The sequence below is a fragment of the Numida meleagris genome, chromosome 1, assembly GCF_002078875.1.
Source record: "Numida meleagris isolate 19003 breed g44 Domestic line chromosome 1, NumMel1.0, whole genome shotgun sequence".
NCBI lineage: Eukaryota > Metazoa > Chordata > Aves > Galliformes > Numididae > Numida > Numida meleagris.
This window is the reverse complement of record NC_034409.1, coordinates 142,539,036-142,554,323: the sequence shown is the minus strand read 5'-3', so window position 1 is coordinate 142,554,323 and position 15,288 is coordinate 142,539,036. Positions and strand designations below refer to the sequence as shown.

The 15,288-nt window shown below is 44.2% G+C and overlaps 1 protein-coding gene across 1 annotated transcript in view; it reads right to left on the bottom strand.

The window, feature by feature from the left end:
- The window catches only part of STK24 (serine/threonine kinase 24), a 52,061-nt gene extending 45,575 nt beyond the window's left edge, over positions 1–6,486 (bottom strand). Inside the window, exon 1 of the mRNA XM_021416300.1 lies at positions 6,108–6,486. Within this exon, the coding sequence (XP_021271975.1) occupies positions 6,108–6,149 (42 nt within the window). The 5' untranslated portion in view covers positions 6,150–6,486. The remainder of the gene's footprint in view (positions 1–6,107) is intronic.

Here is a 15,288-nt window from a genome sequence, read left to right as displayed (position 1 = left end):
AGTAAAGAGAAGCTTCAAATTTTGCTGCTCAGCATTTTACCTTTCTCAGAAGCTGGTCGCAGTTTTTGCTTTCAGTGATATAAATACGCCGTACACAAATAGCTGATACAACACACAAGACCATTTCCTGTAGTTGGTGGGAAACTGAAATAAGACACAGGCAAGATGCCATAAATTCTGCCATGAAACTTCAGCAGCTCATAACCAAAGGGTGGGGAGGAACTGAAAAAACCTTGCATCTCTCAAAGGCTTTAGATGTTGAACACAGATGAAGATAAAAACATCTATAGCGTGCATCACAGTGGCGTTACTAATGCTGACATCTGTTTCACAGTTCAACTCCCTTGCTCTGTTTTCTAATTAGATTGGAACAGGCTTTAAGCATTTTTCAGGGGGAGAAGTTTCCTGAACTCAGCTTAATACAAAAGTATTCCTCATCCACTCCAGAACCACATTTCATCTGCTTTCAAGGAAAATGCATTTATTTGGGAATCAAAATACAAAACGTTCGGTTCTTTATCGACAGCATGGAAATGTCGCTGTGGAAATTCCTACCCTTTTGACGAATGTCTGAAGAAATTACAGTAATAGAAGCATGTTAGAATAGAATGTATGTAGCACTAGAGCTAATTGAGGAAAAGAAGAAAAAAAGAATGAGTTTTAGGGTCCACTGCAATCCCATCATTTGAGGGGAGACCTATTCTATCATCTGACAACTCCATTTATCACTTACTCTTATGAGAGAAAGAGATATTCTCATGGTAGAATTTCTCACTCCACATCCCAAATTCAGTACGCTAAAGTGATGCTTCCCAGTGCATCATCTCCATCATTAACTGCCACGTGCACACATGCACAAGGAAACTTACCCCACATTAAGAAATACATACGGACAAACTCAAAGTCTTCTATTTGAAGAGCTTACTGGTAAAAGACATTGTGATTACATGAATGCATCCACACAATCACTTTTATCCACACACAGTACACACATTAATTACATGGCACTCCTCCAGACTAGGTAGGTATAACATCAAAGTAATAATGAGGCCAAATTATTAAACAACACGGTATTTTACACTAGGTGCCAGGCTGGCTCTGTTCATCAGTATTTGGTGCTTCCCTGCCCAAGATGGAAAACATAAAAAAAAATACCAAAATTTGAGATGTAGTCAAGATAAATATGTTCATTTCCTATCTCAGGATCACGAAAGATGCCATTATGTAAGTCATCATTGAAACCATGTATATCACTCATAACACAAGTCCCAACATTTAAACGTATTGGCTATATCCGTAATCTTCTGTCTCCTTGGGAACCAAGATGACAGCTGGCACCTTACCCACACACGAGGCAGGGACACAGAACTTACTGCGACAGCTGACTAGGATGAGTTCAAGATCTGTAATAAGGACATCTGAAACAGATCTGCTAGAAGCAGTATCTATCTACCTGTTCTAGAAGCCCACCTGATAGAACTATGTTTTTACTGCTCTGAGGCTGTTGATACTAAAGTTGAGACAACAGTAAGATAAAAAGGTGAACGCAGTAAGTGACAATGATGACAGATCATCTTGGGTGCAGCTGATACCAGAGCACAGATCCAAAACTAGATTTGATAAGCACAGCCTTTGGAAACCTTTCCTTACCCCCTTACCTCTGCATAAACACCACGCTCTGCTTTTACATAAACATTTATAGTTAAATAGAAATCTGGAAAGCATGTCTGAAATTGAGAGCTCCAAAACCACAGAAGGGCTGAAACAAGGGAACAGAGATTCAGGAAAGTAAGGATTCACTACTGTCAATCCTGACTGCAAGTGCTAACTTCTGTGCAAGAGCTGTCCAACACAGTCCTCCAGCTATTTATGAGGTGATGCAGACACCCCAAAAAGGTGACAGATTGAATACCTCAAACTGCTCCCCAAACATAGAGCAGTCTCTATGTTAGGATTATTACACTTATTGCCCACCTAACAGAAAAGAACATGCAAAAACCACAGGAAGAGAAGGACAAAGATTAATGATGGAGAAAGCATAAGTCTAACTGTTGTCATTTTAGCTGCACAGTCTGATTTAACAGTGCTATATTTTAATAAAATCCAAATTGAAGCTTCACCCTGCCACCAATGGCTTCCTAGGAAGCTTCACTAATAAGTCATACCTAACACATCCAAAGGAAACCAACTCTCACTCCTCTACGTACACACTTGATAGAAAGAGTTTGGGAACACAGGAGAAAAACTGCTCAGCAGCCATACGCTCACTAGAAGCTGCTACACGTGACTTCCCAGTATCAATAGTCCCACTGTTGGTAAGAGTTGACTTCCCCAGAAGAACTGCAGCCATGTGCTGCATGGCCTTGACACAGCTTTTGACCTCCAGAGCCAGAAGATGCTAACACTGTTTCTGCAGAATGAAAGCTCTTCTGTCCTTGTGCTGAAGGACAAGGCTTATAATGTGCCTCAGAGTCCCAACATCTGTGCCCTGGATATTTTAAAACAGGCAAGCCACAACCGTAATGGTCCAAGGATCATTCAAATAATTGTTATAGGTTATTGAAGAGTATTTATCGAACTGTAACTTAAAAAAATTAAAATTAGGGAAAAAATAATCCCATATACACAAGCTGCAGATGCAAAGCAGCAGAGGCTACACAGCCTTTCCATGCCTTTAATAAACCAGTGCTTTGCAATTACCAAAAACAGAGCTCACACACAAGACAATTACAACAGTTTACTGCAGAAGGAAAATGAGTTCTAATAGGGAAGACAGACTAGATCTCCACATGTCCCTCCCAACCCCTACAATTCCATGAAATCAAAAAGCACCTTAGGAATGTTATGAAGCTGGCATACAGGCACGCCTAAAAATAGAAAACTTGGCAGGAAATATTTTTTTCTGAAAAAAAGGAGAGTTCAGGGCATTTGAAGGAGGATTACTTCGCTATTCTTTTTTTTTTTTCCCCTCTTTGAAAATGGAAATAGGAAAAAGAAGGTAAGGCAAATTAATTATTTCTTATCAGTAATTCTGCAGTCCACCAGTATCAGCGTTCATTACACCTCCAAAGCAAATTTGAAACCCATTCCTGTGACACTCTCACTCAGCTGCACTAGAGAAGCACCCAAAGTGTCACACCTAGCTCCACTCTAACTGGCACTGTACTGTCTGAACACCACTAACTACTAGAAAGGCACCTCCTATGGACTCTCCTCACTTCTCCACGATCTCTGCTTGATGGAGCTATTTATCTTTCTTCCAAAGGAGTTCTCGAAAGCATCCTTATTGTTAATGCCATAACATAAGGCTCACTTCTAAAGGAATTTCACACAGTCAGCATTACGCAAAAAGTTGGGATAAAAAAGCCCAACTGCTTCTTGTTCTCAAACTTCATAAACAATGAAAAATACAAACAGATCACACACGGCTTAAACCTAAAACCTTTTTAAGTGGAGAAAGAGAGAAGAAAGTCTTTTAATCCGTATTAATTTCAGCATTTTATTGCTAAAGATTACATTAAAACTGCTTGCTGCCAGATATCTGACAGCCTGACGTACTGCAGCGCTGCGTTCTGCAGCTTCATCCTTTAAGCTTTTATTTGCAAGCCTACATTTCCTGAGCTTTTTGATTCAAGACATTCCTAAGAAACTTTAAAACGCATTACGGTTCACCAAGCACCCGTACCATTAATTTACAAAGAGAGTATTTTATTCTTTGAAATGGTTCCATAAAGGAACTACAGAAGCTTACCAAAGCCTTACTGCAGGCCGGTGTGAAAGTCGCTTTTACAGGTCACGCACACCTTTCGGAACCAGCCTTGCACAAATATCACACATCACAGACAAGCAAGCATTTTTCCTAGGTTAGCTGTACAAAGCACAAAGAATGAAGACAACTTACTGTTGGGTTAGTAGTGATGCTCCTTCATGCCACGCACTCCAACTCCTATCTGCACAGAGCCCTTAAACTAAGGGCAGTATAAACGCTGAGCGCTAACTTATTTGAACACGTAGAAATTTAGGTCAAAACTCAGCTCTGTTTTCATTCGGGCTGGAACATGCCCGCTTCCCAGCAGACAGTGAATCTCAGGTTTTGACAGCCTTCCAGCAGCATCCTACATTTCCTCCACAGTTTCTCATTCCTTTGGCTTGCTCTACCCACTCGCTTTTTATGCATCACTCTTCAACCATCAATCAGATATGTTGTTCAGAGAGAAACACATTAATCCCTCATTCCTCTCGCTGTTTACACACCACTCTGCTCACACCAAACACCATAATTAAGCATTGTTCCCGCATGTGATTTCTGGGGGTCAAGAAGTTGCTTTTGTTCACACTAGGACGCTGATCTCTTGTATAAGCACAGCAAAAGACGTAAGGGAGAGCTGCATAAAGTTCTCTCTGACACTGCTTACACCATTTGTTACAGAAGCTGTAGGTGGGCAGAAAGGATCACACTACAGAAAAAGAAAACACGGTCCCATGATTTCGACGATTTAATCATACTGCAGAGAACCGAGCTCTGTTTCTCTCCTTTACATAAGTCACAAACCTTTGTCTTCTGTAAGCAAGTACGTACCTCACTGCCTGAGCATTTATCTGCAAATAAAGTCAAGGAGAATTGTGCGCTGAGAACAGACCACTAAGACTGCAACAAGCTCAGACAGAATGGAAACGGATCCAGACACCTTGAAGTGGGCGCAGATAATGAGCACATAGCTTTCACCTTGCTCGTAGACTAGATGCCTCTACCTATCAGCTTTACTTTGTTATTTTACAATGTTGCTGAAGTTGCCAAACATTCCAGAAACTCTCACAGTAAAGAAACATGAGAAAAGTTACTGCCCTGAACAAAAAGATTTGGAGTAAAACCCCAAATTACAAGGGCTAACAAAATCCTGAAAGCTTACCTATCTAATACAGCTAACAGTATCACAAGCTAAATAACAAACCAAGCAAGCCAGTGAAAAAACAGGTTATCAGAGATGCTAAAAACAACATGCATCAGCAGTACGTGCATGCTGCTGGAGCGACCCTCATTCTTTTACCTCCCAGCAGCTCCAGCTCAGACGTTTTCCACTCTAAAATGCCACAGATTCTCTTTAAGTAGGTTCAGAGAGTGGTTCTGGTTCTCCAATGTTTCAGAAAGTCACCAAGGTGTAGCACTAACCCAGTCCTATCCAAAGGATGGGAGAGAGCAGCACCTCTGTGCAGATTGCCAAAGACAAAGTGCTGTGCATGGAAGGTGAACTTGGATGCCCAATCGCAGTACCTACAGAGTGGTGAAGTAATGGAGACAGAGGGCCTGCATACCCTGCTTGGCATCCAGCGGTACCATTCACGCTGTGCCTAAGCATCTGTCCTGCTAATCCAACCCCTCCGGTCACACACAGACTTTGGATTCAGGAGTTAGAAGCTGATTTTCAAAAATATACAACCCAGAGTAAATCAAGACTTCAGCCAAATGAAGCACTTTCAGTCCAGGAGATAAACTGAAACAAACTTTACCTCCCATCCAGAACTTATTCTTTGGGAGGCTGGGGCAGGCAAGCGTCGGATCAGCAGCGGGAAACCTTAAGTAACCCACAGAAACCAATGACCTTACGGTTCTTCTGCTGCCAGCTCGTCGCTGCAAGGAGTTCAGCCGCCAGAAAGCCACCCCGGCTGTTCAACAACCACGGCTTTAACATCCAGCCGGCAGAACGCATCCGCGAGGCCGGCAGCCCTCGCAGCCAGAGGCAGGCTCCAGTACCGCGCCAGCCCCACGGATGGGCACTGCAGCGCGGTGAAGGTCAACAGCCGGGCCCTGCTCCTCCGCACCGCGGCTTTTCCCTCGTAGCGTTAAAATGAGAACACGGAGGGGGAAAAAATCACCACGTCCTCCCCTATCCCCTGCCCCGCGCCGAGGGCCGAAGATGGAGGCTGCCCCTTGCAGCCCTCGCTCGGCCAAGCGCGGGCAGCGCGCTCCGCTCCCGACGGTTACGCCGTGCCACGGCCCCCAGCGCCCGGGGCAGCCCGCAGCGCCGGCACCGCGCCCGCCCGCCCTTCCCCTGGCCCCGAGCCGCCGCCGGGCCGCGACGCCCGCTGTGGGGGCGGCCGCTCCTCACCTGCATCCCCGGCAGGCCCGGCTGCACGGGGGAGTGAGCCATGGCGGCGGCGGCGGCCTGCGGGAGGGGCCGGCTCTCCTCAGGCGGCGCCGGGGGACGGAGCTGAGCTCATCGTCGCGCTCCCACACTCCTCCTCCTCTCCCTTCCCCCGAGCCGGCAGTGCCCGTGCGCGGGCGGCGGCGGAGGGGCCGGCCTAAGCGCGGGCTCCTCGGACCCCGTCACGGATACGGCCTCATCCCTCCTCAGCCCTCCTCTCGTCTCTCCTCCTCCGGGGCTCTCCCCGCCCGGTGAGGCGGGACGTCAGGATGGCAGAAACCCTAGACATTTCGTGCTATGTCCTTTTCCTGCCTCTCCCCTCTTCTCGGAGGCTTTGAGAAAGGTCAGGGTAACGTTATAACTCTTGCGAGGCGTATGCTTTCAGGAAGCGCCTGACTTCCTGTTAGAAGGTGCGAAAGCAGTACACCGAAATGGCAGTCTTGATGTTTGTACGGCAGTTCTAAATGGGATAAGAGCGGGCCAGTAGTCGAGGTCTCCCCCAGGCAGGAGAAATCCTGGATCCGAATAAAGCTGTTAAGAGTTTCATAGAATCCTTAGAGCTGGAAGGGACCTCTGAAGGCCATCTAGTCCAACTCCCCTGCAATGAACAGGGACACCACAGCTAGATCAGGTTGCCCAGGGCCTGATCCAGCCTCGCCTTGAAAGTCTCCAGGGATGGGGCATCCACCACATCACTGGGCAGCCTGTTCCAGTGCCTCACCACCCTCACTGTAAAAGATTTTTTCCTTATATTCAACCTAATTCTACCCTCTTTGAGCTTAAAGCCATTTCCCCTTGTTCTATCACGACAGACCCTGCAAAAGAGTGTCTCCTTCTTTCCTGTAGCTCCCCTTAAGATAGTGAAAAGCCACTATCAGTTTGACAATGTTGTGTTGCCTGTACTTTGCCTATTGATGCTGGGATTCAAGAGTTCCATCATACATTCCTCAGTACACTTGTTATGCTGAAAGGTGCTCTCCTTTCGTCCCCACAAATAAGTAGGCACTGAAATCACTGAAGCCTGGTGCCTGATGGGTCCGCGATTCACAGGACAGTGGTTCACCATCTTTTCAGCTGAATCAAAGGAAGGAATGAGCATCCATTATAGCATAATCATAGAGTAACAGAATGGCTTAGGTTGGAAGGAACTTCAAAGCCCACTCAGCCCCAAACCTGTGCTGTGGGCAGGGCTGCCACCCACCAGTTCAGACTGCCCAGGGCTCCATCCAACCTGGCCTTGAGCACCTTCAGGGATGAGGCACCACAGCTTCTCTGGGTAACCTGTGCCAGCGCCTCACAGTACATTGCTTTTCGGTAGATAATGCACCAGAAAACGTTCATAGAAATAACTGAACTGCAAGAAAAGCTTTAAAATGAAAAAAAAAAAAAGTCTCTTTGATACTTGGTTAGACAAACTCCTACTGAAGGCTTGTCCTGTAGCTGAGATATTCTTTGCTGTCTGCATGGGCTGAGCTAATGCTACACAATCTTGTTTTCCTGAATCTTGTTAGAAACATAACCCCTCGTCTGAGCTTGAACAAAATTAGCTAGCAGCCTCCTATGGCATGTGTGTGTGCATGCTTGCCTCAGAAATACGACTAAATATTCTCACTCTTGGGGATAGGGAACATGGAAAGGATGATGCTTAGGAGTCGTGTAGCAACATGAGCTACTGTAGTTGTTTTATCAGTTGTTCATGAAGGACTTCCTAGTTTCCTTAATGCTAAAATGGATTTTAAATTATGCTGCTTTTAGCTTCAAAAAATACAATTTACTAGTATGTAATTTTCTAAGGAAAGTAAAAGCTTTCATTTCAGTTTTGCCTCAAGATCAAATGCACCATAAGATTTTGTTGGAAAACTTTCTACTACATTGATTTCCACCTTAGAGCCTTTTTGCAATCTTTATTTTTTTTTAAAGTAGAGCTTTAGTATTGTAAAGGGCCATGATTCATGACTGTTCCACTGGTTGTAGTACATTTAATTCACAGTCCTGAACCACATGCTGAGCAAGAGGCTGTGCCTGAAGAATGGTTCTTAGAGGGAGCGATCAGTTTTAGTCATTAAGAACATGGAAACAATGGAGCAGATTCAAAATTCAAGTTCTACATCCTAAGCCATATAGTGGTCTAAATTAAGTTCTGATGGAGTAGGAGATACTAAATGTCAAATTTCTGCCAGTTTCCTTATTACGTATACTGTATCTTATGTTCTGACACAATTCCAAGTACTTCCCTAGGCCTGGAGAATTTTAACCAAAATACTTTTGAATATAATCTTAAAATAATGAACATGTTTCTGTTTGCTGTTAGTTTGTAAATGCTAGTCTTTAAGTTTAAATGTAAGCTCCTTCTTCACAGACTGAACCTTTACCATTTTCTCTCATTTTCTCAACCTTACCTGACAAAAAATAAAAAAATAAAAATAAATTGGCCATGTTCTACTCCAAAGAAAAGTTGCTGTGGCAGGAATTTTTATTAAAAATAGAATGATACCACGTATGACAACTTGCCATTCCAATACACTAGCATAGACTTCAAAAATAAACAATGCTTATTAGTAAAATGGTTCCTTGTATGTTTTTGAAGTCAAGTGTTTCCAACATGCAAAGATTCGATCGATCTACGTGCTGACGTCTGAATACCAGGTTTGCTTTCATCTTAGAACAACAGTTTGAAAATGCAAAGAATTTCTGCTATACTGGTTACATAAGAAAGTTACAAAAGAAGAATATAATTACATCTGGCAGTGTCTGAACTTCCTTTTATAAGCTACATATGAAGAGAAAGCTTTTTTTTTTAACCTTTCTGACCAAGACCACAGCAACCAAGACTTCTCAAATGAGCAATGTACAACCTTAGATGTTTTCCAAAAAGAAAGATGTACCAGAAACTTAGCTCTTTTAAAATTTGTAATATACCATAAATAAATAACTATTCCTATTTTGAAATAAACACACTGCAGAAAAAAAGCACTGTGGATTATAACAGATGGAACATTTGTCTACATAAATTACACATGGGAAATATAGCCGTGAATAAGAAGCAGGCAGAAGCTTGCCTGGGGAAGAGAGGAAAACAAGGGGGCTGAACAGGTGATAACATTGCCTGCAGTAAGGTATAGCTACGACTCCCAAGCAGATAAAATAAAGTTGTCCACCTTGTAGGGCAGCAGGAGTATCCTGCCATCCTTGACTTGTCTGCAGAGAAGTTATCGGAACCAACAGCACAATTCTGGTCACTGCTAAGCTTGCTGCTGTTTTTTTTTGGTTTTTTTTTTTTTCTGTCCTCCTTATCACTTTTATCTCCTATCTTTTGAGTTTCCTGTTCTCTTTTTCTGCACTTCCTTTACTGATCAATTTGTTAGCAAACTCTTATTACAACCTGCATAAAGTTGTCATTTCTTCTCTTAACCATATAGGCTAGGTTCCCAAACTTATCCTTTTTGGTTTTCAATTACTCTGCTAATATCCTGCTGGACTGTGTTCTCAAAACGAGATTCTCAATAGTTTGTTGGTAAGGCTCCATTTTGAATTCTTATATTTTAGATGCATAACACTTGTCTGTATCTAATAATGCAAAGCAGCTTTTCCAAGGTTCTTCATAAACAGATCTGAAAGAACCCAAGTTGTCCTGGGCTTAAAGGAGAAGTCCTCACATGGGTGTATAACTGATGACAGAGAGGAAAGAAGAAATTAAAACATCTCATGATGGAGGCTGCTACCAGTTCACTGTCACAGGAATCCATCTGGGACCAGTCTTGCTCAGCATATCCATGGATACTCTAGAAGAGGGACCAGAGAGAAATGGCCACATGGTCTCACATTGTCAAGTACTGTGAGGTAAAACTAAAATGAAACACAAGGAGTTGCAAAAGAATCTCAGAGTGAGTGACTGCTGAGTGACATTGCCAGCAGATGGGAATTCAGTGTTGAAAACTGTAAGGGAAAAAGTATGCAGGAAAACAATTTACATTTACATACCGTGGTTCCTATCAGTCAAGCAAGAAATCTTGACTGATTTTGAAACAGCCAAAAGATAAAACTACGTTAGGAGTTACAAGGAAAGGAATGAAGAATAAAGGAACAACACAGTTATATCTCCATATAAATCCATACTTCTCCTATGGACTGCTCTATATCTTATATTTCCAAAACAATACCATAGCATAGAAACCAGAAAGTGAACAAAAACCTTCTCTGTATGGAGAAATTAAATATGTTACATCTGCTCAGGTCAGGAGACTTTTCATGTAGGTGGTAGCACTCTGTGACATGGAGAAGATAACTAGGGAGTGACCGTACACTTTTTCTCATAAAAAGAGCTATTCACAGAAAACTTTAAAATAGAGAAAAGCAGGTAACAACAGGAATGAACAATGCAACTCACTGCCACAAAATGTAACATTTGCGTGTTAAAGGTTTATTTACCTGCAAATCACAAACAAAACCATTTAGGCATTGCTGAACTGGAGGCTGGGTAGAAATGTCACATGTCTGACATCAAAGATTTGTGTTCAGGTCCTGATTTGCCTTTGGATGAACAAGGGATTTTGTCCAGCTGCAAAGGGTTTCACTTGAACTTGTTAGCTCAGAGGTGAGGTGGATGGTCTGCTGGTGAGCTGTGTCTGCATGCCAGTTTGCAATTTCTGGAGGAAAGAGGATCCCTTCTGCAAAGCTTATGCTAGAGCCTTTCATCCTCTCTGGTGACGTGTCAACAGTAACCCTGTAGCCATGTATTTATGGCAGCAGAGGAAGCTTACGTAGCTTCAGAAGCACACAGATAACCGCCTTCTGCGGCTATACAAGGACGTGCATTTAGGTTATGGCACAGCAATCCATCTTGTCAGAAAATGATTTTGTCTCTTGCGGAAGCACAGTTCGACATTAAAAAATGGCCACCTTCTTTAAGCCTCAGGAATGCCAATTGGAAAAATAATAAAAAAAAAGTTATTAAGTTTTCATGTTCCCTGAAGAATAATTCCAATATTTTGCTAAGATTGTGTAAAGCATGGTGTTATACATATATTTGGCTTCCTGCAGTGGTATACTTCCTATCTTTCACATAAAATTGCATTTTTTAAGATCCTTCTGAGTAGGAGAAAATCCACTTTCTCACAGTCCTGAGAATCGTAATGGATAAGTGGGCATGAAGCAGGAAAGGGAAGAAACATCCTGAGCGTTGCGTGGCCTTTATTAATATTGAGCAGAATATAAGTGCCGGAAAGTATCTTAGTATTCCAGACAGGCAATTAAAATTACATGGGGACCTAGAGCTCATTAAGAAACATGAGACTGCTTGTACTGTGCTGTGCCGCTGCCCCCAAAGAGCATCATTTCATTAAATCTTGCTTTTTATAGACCTCTCTCTTGCCCCCTTGTTACAGAAACCACACGTACACAAACAGAAGACATACCTTCTGTATCCTCTTCTCGTATTCCACATTTTGTAATGGAGACATCAGTTCTTATCTAAGGTTAATGTCTGTGTACACAACAGACTAGCACAAACTCCAAGCTAAATGGATGCATTAAGGATGACCCCATGGTCATGATGAGATGCTCTAAACCATGACTATGTCCCTGTACACTACATTTCATCCCAGATTTAAGATGTTTGCTTACAGGCTACTGTTACACTGGAGAAGAAGTTGCTCTGTATCTTGCTACCTTATAAGCAATTGTCTTACAATTAACTGCAGTATTTTCATTCAGGGCTTGTCACATTTTAGCCCTTCATTAATCTCATGGTATACTAGAAGCTACCTGTAAAATCTTGTGTTGGGAGAAATGTATTATTTTCATCCACCAAACACAGAAATTCAGGGATTCCTGCAAGTTTCAATTGTCACTCTAAACTCCCGAGTGTTGGTAACAAAAGAAAATCATTACAGCGTGGTGGATTCCTTTAGGATCTGGTTTCATGTTATGCTTAATCCAGTTTAACTGCAATCTGCTGCTAAAGTGCAGATCCTGCTCTTCCCTTTTCCCAGCCCTGGCTCCTTTCCATGCTTTAGCAATCACAGATCTTGCATGGTGACTGGGATCCATTCTCTGATCCCATGGGAAATGCATCCACAGCTGGCTGGGTGAGCCTCCTGTGCTTCGCTGAGCTGAGCCCACCTGTCCCAAAGCAGGGACAGGGACACCATGGTGGGGGATGGAAGGAGGCCAGCTCACCCTGTTCACTGGGAGCCTGCAGTGAGCTCGGTTGAGGTATGAAGGGATCATCCACCCAGGATGTTTTTTGTGGAGTGGGTTGACGGCTCCAGCTCTCTAACACTGCCAGTCCACCTTCTCAGCTTGCAGCAAGGACTGCTCCTGCCCCCACAGAAATGCTCGTCCTGTGCATGTGCTCTGAGCCTTCCCCATCGCTCCCATCCCACAGCCTTCTAAAACTAGGTACCTGGTAAGCTCCTGTAGCACTCACTGTGCTCTGACAAGCTCCTGCAATCTTCCACCTCCTCCTGTAGACCTCCTTTCATTCACAGAAATTTGCCGCAGTCTCCCACTTGCATCAGACCTTCGGCAAAATCCCAAAGCCTTGCACTCCTTTGGCTTTTGTGGCTGCTGACTCAGTTTTCCTCCTGTCTTTTTCAAGGGAGCAGGCTGCCTGGAGACTTTGTACCATGCATAGCTCTTCTTCCAGCTGAGAGTGGGTACCTGGGGCTTTGCTTGCAAAGAAGAGCAAGTTTTACTGCACCACATCTGCTCTGGTGTTCTTCCATCCCACTGTCTCCTGGCCATAGCTGACCTCAGTGCCACAGCTGCCTGTAGAAATGGTCGGAGGGAACTGCAGGACACAATAATAATAAAATAATAATAAAATGGCTGCTCTTAGCTTCTGAGGAGGCTTGAGTGAAAAATACACAGATTAATCCCAGACTCTGCTCCCCCAGATTATCTGTACTGAGCGAGAAGTACAGAGATGGCCCTACCAAATGCTTTGTATACTAGGGCCAATGAAAATTCCTACTCCATTCAGGGTGAAGAACTCACCCAGATGGTCTGTTCTTCCTGGATCAGGTTCTAGTTTCTCATCTTAATCCTGTGGCTGTATTTATTACATTCCTATTCTGAGTCCTGCTCATTCTATTTCTTGCACTCGGAAGAACTCCTGCCCCCAGCTGCCCCCTCCTGCCCCATGCTCCCTTGGCCATGACCCTCTTCTCTCTTCACTTGAGAAGCTCTTCAGTGCCAACATGCCACCTGTCTCCAGCAGATGAGGAAAAGCTGCTGTGATACAGCACTCAAGGGTTCAAGCAAAGCATGCTGAAGTCAGTGGAAAGATTCTCATGGAAGTCACTAGAATTTTGGGTTTTGCTGTTCCTGGGCAGCACATTGGCTCCTCAGCCCATGGCATGTCTTCATTTCCCGTATTTATCAGGGACTGTTGCCAGTCATTTATTTCCATGAGCAATTTTCTCACAGAGCAAGCTTGGCTTGCATTTTAATGCAGCTCTAGGCTTGCATTTATTTGTATTTATGAAAATTTAAAAAAAAAGTCACCTGTTCCTTACTAGAGCACAGGGTTTTTCCATGTGTTTTTGTGCCATTTCTCAACAAGAAACACAAAGCCATGTAATCATGTTCTGCAAGTTAAACAAAGGAAGAAGCACTGTCAAAGTATGTGTACCTGTGATGTAAAAATACACAGTGTTAGTATATCACAATTTTGGTTTTTAACCTACTTCTGCTGAGATCACTTTTAAAGCATCTCAGTTCACTTTTAAAATTAAGGTCCAGGCTTCCAAGAGGTCCCTGTTAGTATGAGGGCACATTATCACTCTGGGCTTTAACTGCTGACAGTGCCTCTCCCAGAGTCCATCTCCTTTAGCACCTCAGTCCTCACTCCTAGTGAAGGCATGGCTAGAAGTGCCCCAGGAGTTCCCATCCAGTGAGTCTCCCTTGTTCCGCCCATCCCAAAGCTTTGGGTCCCAGTGTCCCAAAATAACACACATCAGCTCTTCCCTTTCTATTTCAGACAGCAATACCAGGGCTATCCAAATCTCTCCTCCTAGCAGCCCTGCCTCCCAGAGCAATCCCGTCCCTGGAGGCACTCAAGGCCAGGTTGGATGGGGCCCTGGGCAGCCTGACCTGGTGGGTGGTAGCCCTGCCCACAGCACAGGGTTGGAATTGAGTGGGCTTTCAGGTCCCTTCCAGCTTAAGCCACTCTTCTGTGATGATTCTATGACCCAAGTCACAACCTGCTGCAAATCTCTTCTGCTTTGAAGACCCCTCACCAAAGCCAGTCACTCCAGACTTTGCCCACAGCCCTTCCAGCCCCTGCAGCAGCTGGAGCCCCACAGGCTGTGCAGGCCCCGCACCCAGAGCCCATTCCTCAGCACATCCAAGTTTGACCCTAAAGATCACAGGATATAGCTCAAAATTTGCTTCTGCAGATACTTGAGAAGACTTCATTGTGAAAAGCTTAGTGTTTAGAAGCACAAAACTGACTGTTTGGGAATGAGGTGCTCTTCCAACAGCCTCCCTTCCTGGGAGCAGCTTCTAACTTCCCTTCTAGCTAGCAGAGCCACACCAGCTGCCATCTAGGGAAGCCTGGTCTCTATAAAATGCAGTCATTATGCCTTTCTTTTTAAAGAAAGGGGCCAGGCTAGGAGGTTGTACAACGGGCCAACAGTATGGGAAGCCTACCAGGAGGTAGGAACCCAACGCTGATTCACTCTTTGTCCGGAATGAGTGTAGATTCAACCTAAATTCTGTATCCTTGTGAAAATACTTTTCAATCTGTTGCTGCAGCAGCCATACAAGGCCCAGTGCCAGGGCACTTGTGTGTAGTCTTCTGCCATCTGGTGGCTGGAAACGACGAGTGGGTGCTAGCAAGGGGAAATGTGCTCCTGGACACAGCACCCTGAGGGCTGGAATCCAACGTCTGGGCCATAAAACGAGGGAAGAGGCGCAAGGGATTCAGAGTTCATGAAAAACGTTAAGCAACAGGAGGAAACGGTTGTGTATTTTATTCCTATTAGGTACTAAAGAGAATGAGTAGTCACAGAGCGATAGCCTTGTGGCCAAAAGCCCAAGCTGGACAAAACAAAGCCCTCATTTCTGTGCTCGTCCAGGCCACTGACTTGGGTGAACTCCTGCAGCAGTGACGTCCCTGCCCACCCACATGTGGGAACAAATT